At 45.3% G+C, this 19,569-nt stretch overlaps 1 protein-coding gene across 3 annotated transcripts in view; it reads right to left on the bottom strand.

The window, feature by feature from the left end:
* CACNA2D3 (calcium voltage-gated channel auxiliary subunit alpha2delta 3) overlaps positions 1 to 19,569 on the bottom strand; it is an 834,102-nt gene that overhangs the window by 285,487 nt on the left and 529,046 nt on the right. For all 3 annotated transcript variants that reach the window (XM_087866960.1, XM_087866961.1, XM_087866959.1), the window contains exon 12: positions 5,898 to 5,976. In XM_087866960.1, coding sequence (XP_087723086.1) covers positions 5,898 to 5,976 — 79 coding nt within the window. The remainder of the gene's footprint in view (positions 1 to 5,897; positions 5,977 to 19,569) is intronic.

The raw sequence follows: 19,569 nt of genomic DNA on the forward strand, positions 1-19,569 counted from the left end.
AGATGAGTCTGCATGAGCTGCCCCCTCGCACATCATTGCATACTCAGCTTTGCAGGGGTGCCCGAGCTGAGGGCCCCGAGAGGCCTCTCTTCGGTGGGAGACTGGCTGTGCACCTCACACGCCAAGGTCCCCTTTCCACCTCTGGGGTGATGGACACTGCTCTTGTCGAGTCTTTCCAAAGGCTTTTCCCCTCTTAAAGAAGACAAGCTGAAAACAGGCAAGCCCGGACTCAGACTTCAGTCTTGCCAGGGCAACAGGGTGGGCAGTGAGGTGGATTTGCATTTGCTAAGGGAACAGCAGTGTTCTTGGAAGACCCTCGCAGGATTCCGTCTTCCCCTCCCTGTCAACAGCACACACTACTAAAAAAACCACTTATTTCAGTAGAAAAATGAACAGTTTACAAGCAGCTTTCTGTCTCCCCAATTCCTGGTCCTTTCACAGAGACCCAGGAAGAGGTCTGCTGGCCCTGAGAGCTGAGGGGTGCATGTTCAGCGAGTGGGAAAGAACCCACTGGGAGAGGATACCCCCAGGGCAGGGCACCCCGTCGTCTCTGCGGGTATCCCTCCTGAGCGCGAAGCTGTCAGAATCTGCCCCGACCCTCAGATTTAGGAGAAAAACCTTTTCCTTTGAGAGTAAGATTACACTTTTAATTTCAAATTGCACATGAGAAAAAATAATTTGAAGGATCACGCGATGGAGCTAGGAATGCTGGCTTGTCCGCAGCTCTGCTGCTGAGCCAGCTCCCCCGACCTCATTTCCTCTCACAGCCTGAATGTCCCCATTTGTGAAATGTCAGGAACCAGACCACACGCCTACACAGGCGGAGGCGGGACCACTTCTGGGACACACAAGCTGGGTATAAATCCTCGTCCAGCCTTTATTAGCTCTGGCTTGTTAAAATCCTGCCTCCATCTCTAAATTCCATTCTCTGGCTTCTCTCATATTATGGGAAGCATGCAAGAGTCTGCCATGAAACAGATCTTTCTTCCCCCCGGAGAGAGACGACCTCACAGCCCGGTGAAGGGTTACGCTCGGGCATGGGATCTGGTGGGCCTGAATCCTGGCCCTGCCACCCGCTGGCTGCTAACCTGGGGCAAGCTGCCAGTCACTCTGGGGCTGTTTCCCGCTCGTGACCCTCCTGAAGCTTTAAGAAGTCCAAAGAGATGATACACGAACGGACGTGGCGCTCTACCTGTCACCGAGCCAGCAGTTCGTGGCACTTAGCTGTGATCGGCAACACAGCCCCATCTTCCGCTTCATCAGCATTATCCTCCGCACTCCAAGCCTCATGTTCCATAAGATGCACGCCATGGGATAGGATGGAGCCACGAGAATGGAGGAAATCCTGCCACTGGGGCAACATGGATACTACCCCACCACACTAGATAAGTCAGACAAAGAAAGGCTAATACTACATGATATCACTTATATGTGAAATTTCTATGGTGTCTTAAAAAAAGCCAAATGTGGTGTAGAACCAGAGAGTAGAACGGTGGCTACCAGGGGCTGGGGGGTGGGGTGGGTGTAAGGGATTTAGGGAGATATTGGTCAAAAGGTACACATTTTTTACAAAAGAATTACACAAATGTATCTGAAGGACATTTTGGCCTCTCCCACCTGTTCCAAAATGGCAAAACGTTTTAATTTCCACTTTTCCCTCAACCCTACCTACAACCATTCTGGCTTCATAAATTTAGTCAGGGAACAAGACAGTTGGAAAGGTAGAGTGAAGTTAAGAATTTTTTGATGGAAAAAGACTGTGGGTCTGAACTTCTGAGGAGGGCTCAGGCCACCCGTTCTCTTTCAAATGAGGAGAAAATGACCATTAACCCATCAAGAAGGGACAAGCTGAGCAGACAACCAAGAGAGACTTGTGCGGCGTTTCCATTCGACCTAACGATGACGGATTGGTTGAGAACCCAAACACAGAGGCCCTTCTTTATTTGCACAGCTGGAAAACACTCCCTTCACCGTGATTTTTGAAGGAGAATCAGGCAGTGCTTATTTAAAATCTTGGCACACTGAACATTCGAGAAGGTCATCATGGCTTTATGGAATATCTGGGGCTAGTCAGCCCCTCTTTTCTGCTTCCCCAGTTCACTTGTTTATCCAATAGTGTGAAAGCAGGGCTTTAAATTCCACAAGCCATTCTACAGTGGCAATGATTGTTTTAATGTATTTAAAATGGTTTGCTGCTTTGCCTCATTAGGACTGGCTCCCTCAAGATGGGACCTAGTTATGCATAAAATGAAACAATCCGATGAGCTCCAGGCCTTTCTGGTTTTTGCTAAGAGACTGGACAAGGCAGAGAACTCCTGTCAGGGGTATGAAAGTCCTCAGGAATCCATTTCCAGGGTACAGTGTCTGAGGTGCAGTGGCTGAGAACTGTCTCCATGGCTACTAGACTTCCCAGCAAGAAGATCGGCACTGACAGTGGGTCCTCGGCCACCAATCCGGAAGGAGAGGTCGGTGCTGGCCCTATGACTCCTGAGTCACTCTGGCCAGTCAGCCAGCAGGCTTCTCCTTGGGCTCCCCTGGGCTCTCCCTGGGTCTGTTTTGGTCCCCGAATGTTAATGCTTCATTTCACTGAAGAACTTGGCTGACTCAGGGAGAAAATATGTAAGGGGGGGCCCCCTCTGGACCTCATGTCACTTGAGATGAAAAATGTTATGCTACCTCCATACTATAACAATCTGAGACTATAAACAATGATTTAATTAATGACCATAGAAGAATACTTGCTCACCGATGTTACGTGGTCTAAAACCCCATAACTGACGCAACGTGAAGCCAATGTTTATATGGGCACAGATGACTGGAACCTAACATTTTGATGGCAACTGCTACTTTGAATAGTGACAAACAATGACATTTTATTCCCGAGGCCCTTCAGAAAAGAAGCAGAGTGAGGAGGGCAGACCTCTTGAGAGAGACTTGCTTTGGCAGGGAAGGCAAGGACCGGATTTGTACAGGAAGCGAAGGAGGATCACTCTGGAATCCAACGGCCGAGCCAGCTAAGCAGCTACTATTACCTCCTTGGGTTTTCCAAGTTGGTGTATTCAGAACTTCTAAATCTAAAGGGCTCCATTCTATAGCCAGGCCCTGGAATACGCAGAGTTGACTGAATTGTCTTCAAAAGGATGCTTCGAAGATTCTTATAAACAATGACTAAAACTAAATTATGGTGTAATATTAGTTGATTAAGACAAGACTTCAATTTGAGTAATTTTCATCAGCTGGACACAGACAGTGGTAAAAACAAGAACCCATGACTAAAGGCGTACTAGCTGATGGGAAGGATTGCAATCTGATGTGGCAGGAATAACAGCAACATTTTTAAAAATTTGAAAATGGAAAGGAACTCTTTCTTTTCAAGACCACAAAATAAAGGAAAAAATGGGGAAAAGTGTAGCTCGCTTAAGGTTTTCAAATGTCAACAAAGTTACAAAACTTATTTCAACAATGGCCTCTTCACTCAGAGGAAATCTGGGATCCACACAGTCCCCATATCTTTATGCCTATGCTTCCCCTGTACCTCGCCCTGAATCGAAGCCAGATGCATTATTCTGAGATGATCCGAACTGCTGGTACCTTTTAGTGAGGCAAGCCAGCCAATAAACTAAAATAATTGTAAAATGTGTTATGTTAGCCCTTCAAGGAAATGTTAAAACCTCCCATGCCGTTCTCTACTTTTTAGATGAGGGAATTGACACTAGCTTAAAGGACGGTTCCAAGTAGAAGCAAATATTTCAAGACAATGTCAAGCAAAGGGAAGGGTGAGCAATGTTCATTTGCTTGACCATGCACCTTTTCACTACTCACTTCCCACGCCCACCCAACCACAGCGCTGAGACCCCGCCAGAACACATCTATTTTTCTCCATGGGCTTACCTCTGCCCACACCCAATTCAGCAGCGCGGAGTCCTGGCCCAAGCTGAGGGGTCATAATCTTTCTGGGCGAAGGAAGGGACTTGAAATCAGAATTTAAAGTGCTGATCGGTCTCAAGTGGAGAAGATATAAAGTCTTCTTTCTAATATCATGTCTTGCCCACGGTGTGTTTTGTGGACAGACGAGTGTGCACGGCATGGGGTGGTCATTTCTAGATTGTACCATAGCTGGGGCGGGGGGGGGGGGTTCTGTCTGCAGAGAGGAAGAATGCCAAGGAGTGTACAAAGAAACCAAGGAAGAAAAGAACTGAAACACAGCTCCCTGGTCCCTCATGAGACATGAGCTTCCCTTCCTACTCTGGGCTCTGAGTCACTCCTTTTCCTCTCCAAAACACTCCTCTTTTTAATTTCAGAGAGCAACTTTGCTTGCTTGCAACTAAAATAACTTTTTCTTAAGAGCTGGGATGTGCAAACTCTTCATGGAATCCTGTTTCCTCCACTGAGGCACAAACACTGGACCTTTTTAAAATAATGGTTGGCTTAGGAGATAATATTAAAAAAAGACCACCTAAATCTATCAAGACCAGTTTACCATGTGATAGGATATGTCTTCCTTTCTAAGTGTTTATAGCCAATTTACTCATTTTTCAAACATTAAAGGAGCACTCATTCTGAGTAAGACAGGAGGCTGGGCCCTCCTCCAGTGCTCATGATGGAATCAGAGGTAAAGGCTGTTCTCACAGAGCTTGTAGCTTCTGAGAGGAAAGAAGACCTGCCTACAGATCAAAATGGCACCAGGAAATAATGGGGCATTTAAGTGCCACGCACTGTGCTACCAGCTTGACCTACACTCCTCATTTCAGGCTTACAATAAGTGGGGCAGTTGTCATCACTACCCCTGTTCTGTAGGTGACACAACTCAGACCCAGATAGACTTGGTAACTTGCACATGGGTGGTGGATGGCGGAGGCTGGGTTTGAACTCAAGGAGTCTAGGTTAAGACTCCAGCAGTCTGGACTCTACCACCTATTTGCCCCCTGTGCTTTGCCTTCTTGGTCGTATGTAGCATGAAAGGAAGGAAGTCCTTCATAAACTAGAGGGCCCTGTTCCTTCCCTCCCTCTGCCTTCCCCAAAGCATTGTTTCTGACACACAATGGGGGGTTATTAATCAACAGACTTCAGAATATAGAAAAGGCAACAACTATTGAGTGCTTACCATGTCCCAGCATTGAACCAGGCACCTAATATACACCATTTCATTAATCTTGATATTTAGTAGGAATCAAAGGAAGAACTATTATCAACATCCCGATCTTGAAGATTAGAATATTCAGGCAGTTTAAAGTTAACAAATTTAACAGTTAAGTAGGCTAAGTTATGCTATGGGAAATCTCAGTGGCTTCACACAAAGGGTTATTGATTACACATATATATCCAGTGTGGGCTGGCAGGGGAGAGGGGGAGGGCGAGCAGAAGGACACCAGTCCCTGTTGGTCACTCAGGGAACCAGGCTGATGACGTCATTTCATGACTATTCCATATGGAACATGGAGTTCACAAGGGCAGGAAAACAGAGTACGGACACTATCATACGAGCTCTGAAGCGCTTTATCCCAGAAATGACCCAGCTTGGTTCTGCTCATAGCCTACTGGCCAGAGCCCATCTTGAGGCCCCCATCTAACTGCAAGGGCACTGAGAATGGGGAGTGAGCACTTGGGTATTTGATGCACAGTAAATCACTCTGCCGTAGTCATTCTCCCAAGCTCACCGAGCTACTATGAAGCAGAGCGCAGAGGCTTAACCACTCCGCTTGACGATGTCCTCAAAATCTGTAAACGTATTTCGGGAGAAGTTGTTCCAAGTCTATCAAACGCCACTAAGAAACACCCAAACCTTATCTTAGAATTCCCAGGCTTGTCCTAGAACTTTCTACTTTCTCTTGGCTCTCCCAACTTCGGCGCATCCACGGGGAAGTTACTCGGGAGTCGAGCACGTGGGGGGAACGTACCTTTGTTGGCACAAGCCATCCACTTGAGATTGTCTGCAAAAGCAGCCTCTCGCCCAATGAGGTAGGTGAAGATGCGGACCTGGGAGGAAGAGGAGCACAGGCATCAGCGATACGCACCTTTCACCGCACTGCCCAGACCACATGCCTGGCTTCCGCATTCGTGCTTTACCGCTTTAATGCCCCAGGCTTCCCATCTGTAGGAACATATTTAAGACATTTGAAGTACAGTCAGCTAGAAATATATTCAGAACTGGAGCCTTTGATCTTTTCAACCATATGGCACTGGTGGTGGTTGATTTTCGGTTTGCAACTCACGACAGAGGAGAGCAACTTGCAGTGGGAAACGGGCAGCATTGCGGGCCTGGGTGTGTGGCACACATATGGGCTAGGATCATCTCGGTCTGGACCAAATCCGCAACCATTTTCCTCATCCACACAGGAAATGCAGAGTGTGCTCTTCTTGGGAATACGAACACCACCAAAAGACCCTCAATGTTTCCCCCCAATGGTGAGGACAGGCTGCAGACATTCTTACCATCTGTGGTGTTTGGCATGATTTTAGGAGGTAATTAACTGGGACCAGAGGCACGGCCTGTAGCAGGCAGACCAATGGGGACTCTTTTTAGCCTTCTTAAGCTTTTGGCTCCCAAAGTACAGAAAGCCCGTGTAAAACCCTGGCTCTCTCATTTTCTATTGCCTTCTCAACTCTCTCTCACGAGGCCAGAATCCTTTGAAATAGAGCACCACCCCTCTCCCAAAGGAATACTTGAGGGTCAGATGGAAGAAAGACAGGGGATTAAAAGGGTTACAGCCCTTGAATTCATATTTAAAACAGTGTGTGGGTCAACAGTACCCAGTCCAAACAAAACTCTTCTGGCAGGCCAAGCACAGTCCTATGGCTACCTCCTGGCGGCCAAGTTAAAGGAAGACATGCCATCAGATGAAGATGCTGGGAATGGGGCCCCAAAGGCTCTTTACCAGCTGATGTCCCCTCAGTCCATCGAGACTGGCTCAGCACCCCTACTGCTCCGTCAGCGCCTTTATTACCATTGTCGCTAACTAGTATCTGTGTGGTTACATCTGTAAGGCTGATCACGAGACTGCCACCTGATGCAGGGAAGGAAGGGACATGTCTCTTTCTCCCTGGCTGCGTCCTGATGGAGCACAGTACTTGGAACGTTAAAACTCAATACATGAATGGGTAAAAACATATGAATGCTCCTAGCTGAGTATTAAGATGCAGATTTTGCTTTAATGAATGAATGAATGAATATTTTTTAAAGTAGGCTCCACGCCCAACATGGGGCTTGAACTCACAATCCCAACATCAAGAGTCATGTGCTCTACTGACTGAGACGGCCAGGCACCCCCAGATTTTGTTTTAATTATAAATATTCTCCTATCTGGGCATGATAACTTAAAGGCTAGTTTGGAGAGACCTGTTGAAATACATATTGTCATTACGTAGCCTCGGCCAGTCCTCACTCGTGTGCACCAAAGCAGCCCATCCATCCATCACAGCTCCTAGGGGGCTTCTTCCTGGGTAGGTGAGCAGGCAAAGAGAGCTTTGCCTCTCTTTATTCCCCACACTCTTTTCCACACTATTCCCAATGGAGTCACACTGAGAGAGAAAGGATATGTTATCTATTTATTTGTTATTTTTTTTTTAATTGGGAGATTCTGGCTTTTCTTAGGGAAAGAAAGAGAAGAGTCAGCCTTATATGGCCCAAGGTAGTTATCATTGACCTCCCCCCTACAAAAAGTCACTTCCCTGTTCACTCTTCCTGCCTGGTCACTGTTGACATTTAGCTGAAGATATGTGATTTAGGGGGAAACTGAGGTCCGGTTAAGTAAAATGATTTGCTTAATTTCATCAAGTCCCAATTCAAAGGGAAAGGTCTTCAGATACTTCAGTATAACACTGGGTCCTCCTCTCAATCTCTTGAAGATGCTGGTTCTGTCCATTTAGAAGACCCCAACCAGCCACATGGCCCACATCCTGCACCCATAGGAACCAGCACTGCAATCCAGTCTTTTGAGACCCAGACCCATGCTTTTTTCATAAATCTTCACCTTTCTTTCAAATTTAAGCTATTTAAAGGGAAAACACTAAACCGATCAAAACTTGCATCCCCACTGGCTCTTAACAAACAGAAGGCTTATGGGATAGCTATTAGGCAATGAAGCCAGGCGTCTACCTTTGTGGGCAAAGAGGAAAAGATCTAGCACAGGGCAGCCCAGCTGTTTTCAGGTAAAGCTACCTACACGTCCCAAACCTCTTCTGCCGTCCAGACGAAGAACCTCAGGATAAACTGAGTTCTCCCTCAGCAGCAGAGTTAAAACTCCAGAACGGTGCTGTGAATCACTGGCAAAACATCTGTAATTCCTCACTTAAAAAGATGGCAATCCATTTGGAAAACCAGTAGGATTGTGCCAAACTTCAGGCCAGACATGATTGCTCAAGAATAATTGTGCTAACAATCACTGCAATAATGGAAACCAGCATCATAGCCCCCACACTCCCTCCACGCTCCTACACCACTGCCCTGTCCTATAGTTAGCACCATCCCCGGGTCAGGTGCATGCTAAGGGAATTACAGGCATTATATTTATTTTGTTGGTTTGTATTTTATTTTATTGCTTATGAAAGAAAATCAGAATCATGTTCAATATTTCCATTTATGTGGCGCCCTTGGCTCGCAGCAGACTGGCCTCCTTATCTGAGTAGAAACGGCAGGGGAATGACTTGTCACATCTCTGCCTATAAAATAAACATCATCAAATGATACTTGGTTCACGCCCTGGATTTCTCATGTGATGCCTTTCAACTGGCAACAAAAGAGAAGGGATTTTACTCCAAAACAAATATTTTGGAGAGCAATTTAACAATATCCATAGCATTTTATATTTGTATTTTTTTAGGCCCTGTAATTCTACCCCTAGGCATTTATCTTACAGTCAAGATACAAAATAAAATGCCTGCAGGGGCCAAGCGGGTATCAAAGATGACAGGAAGTGGTAGGCATATGGAAAAACTGTAGAGTTGCATGTCTTCTTAAAACCTTATAATTTCACTGTATACATTTGCACAAAGACACAGAAATGACAAATGTACAAGAATGTTCATCTTCATGATTTGTAATCGTCAAAAACTGTTAGGGCTTAAGTTTCTTTTGACAGATGACTGGTTAAAACGGTTACAGTGTAGTCATGGAGAAGAATACCACGTAGCCATATACCCAGGTAGAAAGGTATCCATTATAAATGGGTAAGGGAACAAAAAGTCAGTTGCAGGACATTGAATAGCATAGAACCCTGTTTTTCTTCAAGGGGATTTATATTTTATACTTTACAAACGTCTATACCACTTGAATGTTTTTACAAGTGAACAAATATTGCTTTAATAATTAAAGATCATTGTAATGAGAAGAAAGTAATCACACTGCAACTTCCTCAACCATTCTATAAGGACCTAGGAAGACTCAACGTAGCAGTGAAAATGTAACACCAGTAGAGACGATATGTGGACATTACGACCCAGCCCTGCATCTTCCTGGGCGGGCTGCCGCACTCCACTGCCCAATTAACTGAGTGCAAAACCTCAAGGAGTAACAATCAAATGGCTCCTCATTTCTATCATTAGCAGATTCTGTCACCAGATAGATTTTATTTCCAACAATTAGAGATCTCTTCCCCAAGAAGCACCATTAAAGAAATATTCACAAGTCAGCCTTGAGCTCAACTACTTTTCAGATCAGAGGTGGTTCTGAAAGCCAAGTTCACAGCACAGAATATCAAGGGACAGAACCATGGCACAGTCCAGACCACAGCAGGGGCAGGACACACGGAAGCTTCCCAGAAAGTCGGGCCCAAAGGCACCACTTTCATTAATGCAGCCTAAAGTCAGGGGGAGAAAAGTCTGCATCAACCTATTAGTTCATTTTGATCTCCCATTTAAGTGGGTATGGTCTTTAAATGTTCTATAAACCCAATTAAGCTTAATAAAATGTTAAAATGTGGACATTCCAAAGTTCAAAGTCACTTAATTTAATCTGCTTAGTATAAAATTTCCCAAGTGAAACAAACAAAAGAACTCAATCCAGTTTTTCCAAAAAAACAAGTTATGCTCGCACTGATGTAGATGCAATTCCCACCAGAAATTTGAGGGGTATCATTCCTCTCAACTTGGGTGAATATAGGTAGCCTGAGTTTATAATAATGAACCCAAATCTTCTTTCTGTAGCCATTAAAATAGAGAAAGAAGAATGCCTGGGTAGAGCTATCAGGACACATTGCACAGCCAGAAAACAGGCTGCCCCCCCCACGTCCCTTTGGTAATGAATGGGATATCACCAATGACCATGCTTTTGAGGTAGTCCAAAAGTAGCAGGGCATCATCTGTCCGTCACAAGTAGCTTCTGAGCACCTACTATGAACCAGGGACTGTTCTTGGTGGTGGGGATAAAATGGGTAAACAAAACAAACTCTCTGTCTTTAGGGAGTTTACATTTTCATGAGAGTGAAACAGATAATGACAAATTCATATCTAATATTTATTTGTTGGATTTAATGCTTATGAAGAAAATAAAGCAGGGTAAGGCAATGGAGAGTGATGAAAGCTGCTATTTTAGGAAGAGGGGAAGGGAAGCCCTCCCTGCTAAGGTGACATGTGACCAAGGACCTGGACAACACAGGAGTGAGGGAGGGGGAACAAGACACATGGCTATTGAGGAAGTATGTTCCAGGTGAAGGGAACAGGAGGTATGAAATCCCTGAGATAGGCATGCTCAGGGGACACTGAAGAAACCAGTGGAAATAGAGTGGATTCAACCAGGACAAGTCATGGATAATGAATGTGGACAGACACGAGGGCCCTGGCAACCACTGTTAGAGACCAGAACTACAGAAGAGACTGCATAGAAGCCTGACATGAGCGACACATGATCTCGTAAAAGGGTAAATCTGCCTACAATGTGGAGAACAAGTCATGCTCAGCTTGGCTGCCCATTTGATTTTCCTGTGATGTTCTTACAATGCCGAATGCCCAGATCTCCTCCAAGTATAAATAAATCAGATCCTTGGGAGCAGAGGGTCTTTTAATCTCCCTTGGTTCCAATGTGCAACCAAGTTTGAGAACTACAGACAGAGGGAGCCAGGGTAGAAACAGAGACACTGGAATAGGAGGCCACTGACATGTTCCAGGTGAGCGATGACAGTGGCTCTGGCCAGGGAGGGGGGAGTTCTTAGACTTCAACTGTCATCAGAATCACCAGGGACCTTGAATCACACATTACCCCCACACCCACTCTCCAGAGACTGAGACTAAGTAGGCCACAGATCTACATTTTTACAAAGCACCTATGGTGGGCCTGACATAGGTAGAGGGACGCCAACACATTTCAAAAAACACCAAGAAGATGAGACGTGAGCAAAGGCAGGTGGAACCAGGAATTAAGAAATCATTGCAGCCATTTCAAACAATGTGTTTCTATAGATTGCTAAGGATTGAGGCTAAACTTCCAGGAGTTGATAATCCTGTACGTGGTTAAAAAAAAAAAAATAGAGAAGATAGATGAAGAAGACATTTTTTCTTTTTTCTTTCTTTTTTTTTTAACATTTGCGTGAATCCAATAAGGCAGGAACCAGACTGGGCAAGCAGGATCTGTCACCTTCCTTCTCCCCCCAGGAAAGGGCAGATCTGTACCCACATGTCTGTAGCTAGGGCCGAGTCTTCACACCCAAAGCTGCTCCTTGAAATGACAATAACCCCACTCTTTTTCCCACATGCAGAGGAAAGGGCTGAGGACCGAACACATAGAAGCCTCCAAATACATAGTCTTTACACTTACTAAGAAAAAAAAAAAAGAAAGAAAACAATCTTGCATTTTAAAATGACATTTAACTATAAATCTAGTACTTGTACCTTATAAAACATGCAATTTATGTGGATTATACGTATAAATGGCACTTGCTAAAAGAATCGTCCAGTACCTCTGAGTGCCCGCATCCATGGGTTCCAAATTTTCATTCAGCCAAGTGTCAGCCTCTGCAAACGAGCACATGCACCCCCTTCACGCCCTCCCACCTGCTCGTGCCCCTTCAGACTCACTGCCCAATCCAATTATTCCCTAATACAGCTCCGGGATTTCTCAGAAATGGTGTGCAACCTCGGCTTTAGAAAGACGTCTCCTGATGTCGCAATGTCTTAAAGGCCAATTTACTACGACTGAATACGTCCTCCATCTGTATCTTCACAAAAGAGATTCCTAACCTACTTCTTTTATTCGCTCATTTCAATGAATTCTGGTGTGGAGAGGCACCTCTGAATAAAACCTTCAAACTCTCTGCAGAAGACGAGGGCTGCAACTTGATTATTCCCCAAATGCTTCATAAATCACTGCCAATGACGTCCTCACGAAAGCACCGCAAGGGGAGTGGTAGCCCCAGAGAAGGTTGATGCCAATGGAAACAGTTATACTGAGCAGGCCACTTTAATCTAGAAGCCATCATGCTCCTAATAAAGGAAGAAACAACCTTACCCAAAGGATGGGGAGAGGCATGTAAGGGAACAGTGCCCTGAACTGCAATACGGTGGGACAAATTGAATTAGCTTACAAAGGTAATAAAATTTCAACAGGTGAACATCATAGATCATTATGATAAATGGACTGTCATTGGGGGGTGCTCTAAGAGTCCGTATAATCTCTTTCCTCTCAAGCACAGTGCCTGATACCTCAGGTGTGGTATTGAAAATACCCCAATTCAGAAAAAAATGCCACGTGTGATCTTCCGAGCAGGAAGATGCAAGTCCAGTCAGACGGCCCTGTGTTTTGTCATGGTGCAGGAGAAGGTGTGTCTGAGTCACCCAGAGACTGTGAACGGAGTGAGCACTGGAGAGCACAGGCTATGACACACTGTCTCACGGAGCAGTAAGGAGTCAAGCGGCAAACTTCCTCGAAGGTGGTGACACAATTCATTCGACTCTCCAGCCCCATGGCCTTCATTCAGGAGGCAAAGCCAGGGTATTCGCCATGTCTTTTCGTGTTCTGTATTTCTGATGCTCTGATACCTGGGGCCTTGCTGCCTCGGACGAGCCGCCCCTCCCAGGGTGAGCTAATTCCTGCAGGTAACGACAAATGACTTGCCTGCAAGGGCATCTCTGAATGCAGATCAACCAATGCAGACCTCCTCTTTTCATCAGGTGTTCACATTCTGGACCTTCATCCACCTGTTCTAATCACTCCATGGCCTGGTACCGGACAACGAAGGGCAGCTCCCAGGCCCCAGAGCCCACTGATATTATTCAAGCCTACGCCTGCTTACCCTGCTTTGCCTCTTTCTTCCCATAGACACCACAACAAGGCTTCAGTTCTAGTTCCCTCTCCCTCTCTCTCTTTGCCCACTCACCTTGCCTTGGTCCTCCCCCTTGGTGCAGCTTCACGTGGTACGGCATGCCCCTTGCTTCTAGGGGACTACCGGTATAATACACTTCCCTCGCATCAGGCATTTCTATGTGTGTGCGCCTTACCGTGTCTGATTCAAATAAATACTGAGTACCCTCAAAACAGCTGGGAATCAGGAGACCTGGGCTCCAGGTGGGTCAAATGCCACACTTACTGGCTCGGTGAGCTTGAGCAAGTTAGTTAAACGCTTAGACTGTACTTTCCTTATGGGTGGGTAACACGTGGATCTTCCACCCACTCCCTGCCTGATCGATAGGAAACCCGATAACAGATGAAAGGACCGGTCACAAGCAGTGAGTTCCAGGCAGAGAGTTGCATTCAAGTGTATTTGAGACAATTTGCTGCAGTAAAACTCAACAAAGTGGGCTGAGGAAAGCCAAATCTCCCATCCAGAGACACCCCCTCCACCCTGCCCAGGGGTCTGGTTAAAGAGGAAATAGACTATTGTGGGTGAAGAAGAAGATTCTTCCTGGGGAGGGTTTTGAGGAGTCATCACTGATATCTGCCCTTACCAAGGATAATGGGATTGACAGTCCCTAACACTAGAATTACAGTGATGACAACTTCTATTAACCTTGGCAGAGCTGTAAGATCCACTGAGATTTTAGCAAAGGCTGTGGACTTTCCCCTACAAAAAAATGCCCAAGGCTGTACATTCATGATTTAGATAAGATTCATGAGATGTGGGGCATTTCCTCCACCAAAGACCCAGATTTCCAAGGCACCTCTGGATCCCAGGTTAAGAACCTCTGTTTTATATACTTTTTGTATTCTGCACTCAGAATTCCTCAAAAGCAAACTGTGTTCTTTGGACAATCAGAATGAGCTGTTCATATTCAGTGCTTGCCAAATTGAGAAAGAAGTTCATTTGTTCATTTATATGCCCATTCTCCAGTGATTGGTGAGTCCTAGGTATTGGCCAGCCAGGACCAGATCCAGACCTCACAATGGGAATGAGACCCCAGTATGTAGGAACAAGGTGGACATACCAGGAGCCCTGAAACAGAAGAGGCACCACTATAGACCCTGAGTTGGCACATCACATTATGGAGCCTTTGGGTACCTACATCTAAAGGAGCAGGGATGGAATGGACAGACTGGACCCCCACCTCATTCATTTTTGAATCCATAGAATCTAGTGCAATGTTTGGCACAGAGCTAACACTCAAACACGTGTTGACTGGCAATACCATAAAAATCCTTTTCTGCGGATATAAGGGCTCTTAAAACAAATTCATCACCAAGGCTCAGACTGCTGATCACCACTACAGGGCCTACAGGCCTGTAGGGCTGGGAGGTCCCTCCCTGCTTCCCTTGCCTTCTCAGACCTGGAGAGATCAAGTGGTGACAGTGATTTGTTCACAGGCATGCCCCTTCTTCCAAGAAGGCTTTCAGATTCAACACCATGAATAAAAACACAAACTCATGTGTGTAAAGCCATTACATTTAGCAGAACAGATCAGAAGATCTGCTTAGGTAAAAGGGAAACTAATTATTCTACAAATTGGCATGCTGATAGTTACATTCATGAAACATCTTGGTATCATGTCACTCCCTAGCTTAGAACCCTCTGATGTCTTCCCATTTCCCATTGCACTTGGAATATATCCCCAACCCCCGATCACAGCTAAGATGCCCAGAAGACCTGGACGCATGACAAACTCATTCTGGCTCTAGGGTCTTTGCATCCACCTGTCCCACTGCCTGGAATGTTCCTCACTCTCTCGCTTTCTATAGCTAACTCCCTCTCATCCCATTTGTCTCCTTCATGATACTTGGTACATTTTGTGGTTATCTTAATGACATGTTTATTTTCTTGAATTATATTTATTTCTCCCTCCCAACAGAAATGCAGATGTCGTGGGGGTAGAATGAGGCAACTGTACCCAACTCAGCACCCAGGATGCAGTAGATTCTCAGAGAGTATCAGTCACCCACTTTCTCTCCATTTGTTTTCACAAATTTAATAAGTCAAAATAAGTCAGCCTGAGATACTCGTGAATTTATCAGGGTTAGAGCTCTTTCCTTCATTACCAAATTCATTTTAAATGCCTTCCTATTTTTCCAGACGGATCTATCAACCAGCTGAAATTTCACTTTCCCCTATGAAATTTTTTATACTGAAGCTCAGTAATAAATAGAAAGAAATGGAGGGGGGCGTGGAAAGCTCTGGTCTTTGTTATTACCATCTCATCTTCAGGAGCCAGAAAATGGTGTCTTAGTTGAGGTCTCGCCTGGGTGGATCATCAGTTTTATAGTATGTTTTTTTCCGAGGTGCAGCCCCTTGATTCCAGATGGAAGGCATGCAAAGCCTGAAGTCAATTGTATTTTAAATAACTGCTCGGTTCAGGGATTACCTAGCAGAGAAAAGACAACACTCACAATGGTAATGGGATGCTTGCTATTCCAAACAATTTTCAGTGAAGTGTCTCCTTCCCCTCACACCTTGGGACAGTTTGAACGGATGGCAAACTTTCATGAAAAACAAGAATGGCTGGGTGGACAGGTGAGCAGAATGCAGTAGTTGTAAGGCAAGGCTGAGAACGGGACACAGCCAGTTTTAGAATCTGGGCCTTCCCCACATGAACTAAGCAACCTGGGGTGGGTTCCTTGATCTTTCTGAGCCTCGTTTTCCTTATCTGCAAGGCACTATGGTTAACATAATCGTACCCATATGGCAAGATTGCTGTTAAATGGAACCAAAATGGTAGAGGTTGGGGCAAGGTTTGTGCTACGAAAGAGTGTATATGTGGGGGGTCCTTTCTAAGAGGAGATCTCTAGTGGGGCATCTTGCTTGGACCCTAAAGAGAAATGTGCAGGAAAAGGCCCAGAGGTACGAGGCTTGAAGGCATGACTTGACCTGCCAGTCTGGACGTTAGAGAAAAGCTCCTTATTCCTTAATGTTCCCTGCCCCCCCCAAGTTTGTGTTTGCCACCCAGATCAGGGTACAGAAGCGAGACTCACTTGGCCTTGGCACAAATGTGGTCCTCATGTGGGACGTGGGCCAAAGCCCCACAGTCAGAAGCAGCATGCGTTTGGCTAGAACACTCCCTCCACAGAGCACCCTAGTGAATCGGCACCATGCAGGTCATAGGTCGAGGATTTAGGAGTTTGGAATTCTGCCTAAATCATTCTCGAACTCATTAAAACCAACAGCTGTTGTGAATTCCAAGCTAGTACAGTTCTTGTCATTTCTATGTTCCCAACCAATCCTCCCTGTCACTAAGAATTAGCCTAAAATAGCAGTTTCTGCTGTCAAATCACCTGCCACCTTCTGGGGCTTACTGTCAGTAAGAGAAGTCAAGGGCTCATCAGACACCCGCAAGGATATTGTTGAGGACAGTGTTCTTTCCATTTTACCTGCGATTCTCCAAGAGGCAGACAGGTAGGGACATGACTCTGGGGGTGGGGGAGCGTGTATGTGTGTGTGTGGGGGGGGGTGTATCAGAATCACCTGTGGGGTTTTGGCAACCAATACATGCTCATTACCTGTACCCCGACCTCTGCCTCCTCCAGCGATTGCAGTGCTCCCGAGACCCCAAATGCTCACTCTGGGAGCATGCCCCCAGCTGAAGACCGTACTATTAAGAGCCACTGTTTTGGGGCAGGAAAGCAAGTTAACGTTCCAGGGGGCAACTGGGGGCACATATCTTCTTTCTGAGAAACCCCAGAAGAAAATTTATGTCTTTTCTTCAATCAGTAGGGGTTGTATTTATCCTAAGAATTGTTATGTTTTAATCTTACAGACTGTAAGCCTTACAGCTATCCGGGGTTTCCCCTTGGCCTTGGCTGCCCTCGAGCTGAGGGCTCAAACACCTCCAACAGAGAGGAAGTGTTTTTTTGGCTCTCCTTTTATTATTATTGGCTCTACTATGATTAGGTCATAATTTTTTTCAGTGCTCTTATCATGAAAGGGGGTTACATTTTGTCAAATGCTTGTAACTCTAAAGTCCTTCTTTTCCTTCACTTGGCTTTGTGCACTCATTGGAGGGACATTTGAAGCCAAAAGAACCCTTCCCGATCCCCCCCCCCTTTCAACTCTTTGCTCCTGGAAATGAACCCTTAGGCATTTCCCACATTTTTTTTTCTTTTCTTCCTCCCAAGTTTTACGTGTTAGAGAAAAACAACTGAACGTTAGTATCAGTCATGCAAATAAGTTGGTGTAAAAGGCATTGTGACCAAGAAGCACTGAGGGGGGGGGTCATGTGGGCTAAAAGACCACCTATGTCCAGCAGGAGCTTTCCTGCAGTGGAGAGAAGCCATAAACCCAGAAAAATCACCATGGAATGCACAGGGATGGTGGGAGAAGATGGCCTGGGAGGCATCAGACAAATCTGAAATGTAAACCAGGAAGAACAAGGGGTTTTAATAGAACAAAATATATAAACTCACATGATGTTGGTAGTCCTGAGAACTAGAACCTATTTTGTTTCTTCACCATCATGGTTTTAATTATTTGTTGGTTTGTTATTTTTCTTGCATCAGGATTTTTCATGGGGGGTCAAGGGAAGAGAAAGATAGATCCTGTTTCCTGGAACTGAATTGTTTGTTTTCCCAAAATATGTTTCTCCCACTTGGAAGTCTCAAGATTGGTCAAAGCTGCTGACTGTAATGTCAGCAAGGAAATTCTATAGTTTCCCATCTTGAATGTCACCTTCTGGGAGATTAGGGCTTTTCTTGGAGGAGCAAACAGTTTGAGCACATGAGGCTGCATGAGGAAAGGGCCAGAGTGTCTGCTGTAGCTTGGAAACCTACTCTTCTAGAACACTAGGTGACTTCTAAGGACTTCAGTGTTAAAAGATCCGAATTCATGGCATGGGATGGCAAAATAAATAATTTCTTTGGAAGTTTCTTGCTAAATGTAGTTCTTATGATTTTCATCCCCTCTGCTAACACTTAGTCCAAGCCACAAACACCTCTCAACTGGATAACCAGCCAGGCCTCTTATCTGAGCTTTTCCTTTGCTATCCGATCCCAGAGAAAGCCTCTTGCAATAAGAATCAGAGAGTGCCCCTCCTTTGGTAGAAGTTCTTCAGGGGCATTGCTTTCAACTAGAATAAGAATCAAAAGCCATGCCCGACCCATGCTCTGGCCCCTGCCTTGTTCCACAATCCCACCCCAGGTTGACCCTCACCATTGCCAAACTCCCACCTACCCACTTCCTCCCAGGATGACCTTTTTCCAATTCACCCAACACCTGAAGGTTTTTATCTGCCACAGTGCCTTTGCACATGCTGCTGTCACAACACTGAAATGTTTTAGCATTGCCGTCTCCTTCCCATCCTTTTGGTCTTATCAAAAAACTTTCCACCTCCCAAAGTCCCTCCCCCATCCTGTTGTCTAAAATATGTCTCCCTTTTATGGTTGGTCTCAGCCCCTATTGCTTTTCTGCTTGTAGTCAGTGCAATTTACAGTTAGCTTATTTGTCTGTCACTTGGTGATGTTCTATTTCTCTCTCTCTCTCTCTCTCTCTCTCTCTCACACACACACACACACACACACACACACACACAAGTATAATCTTCATGATGGAGATCAGTTGCGTTTACTATTGTCTACTTCCTAATCCAGAACCTGACCCATAGCAGTTGCCCCCAAATATCTGTCAAATCAATGAATAAACGCAGTTATTGCAAGCAATTATAAGGTACAAGTACAGGCTAAGTAGGGATAATCCATCATAATGGATGCAGTGGGAAGATGCTAAGAGAAACCGGGGAGTAGTATGGCATTAAAACTATGTTGAGCACTGGTCCATTGCCACGTATCATACATGGTAGGATTGCAACGAGACAGGCATTAGCATTATTGTCATTTAACAGATGAGCAAACTGAGGTTTGGAAAAGGTAGGAATCTGTCCTAGGTCACACAGCTGGTAAGTGATGGCTGTCAAACCCTTTTAAGGCCTATGCGATTCCAAAGCTCATTTTCTTAATTGCAACACTTTGACATGAGAGTAAAATAATGGGTCAAAGGACATGAACTGCTGGATCACAGAAGAAGAAGAAATGCTCATGGCAACACAAACAAACAGAAACCCCCAAAGAATGGAATGTTCAACCTCACTTTAAAGGACAAATACAAATACAAATTAGGAGTTTGGGTGTATTTTTGTTCTCTTGCTAGGGAATCGAAAATGGTTTGTTAATGACAATGAGACTACTGGGAAATGGCCTTTCTACTGGTGGGAATATAAATTGGCATAAGC

The sequence above is a fragment of the Ursus americanus genome, chromosome 14 (assembly GCF_024610735.1).
Source record: "Ursus americanus isolate L20-20 chromosome 14, mUrsAme1.1.p, whole genome shotgun sequence".
In the NCBI taxonomy this organism is placed as follows: domain Eukaryota; kingdom Metazoa; phylum Chordata; class Mammalia; order Carnivora; family Ursidae; genus Ursus; species Ursus americanus.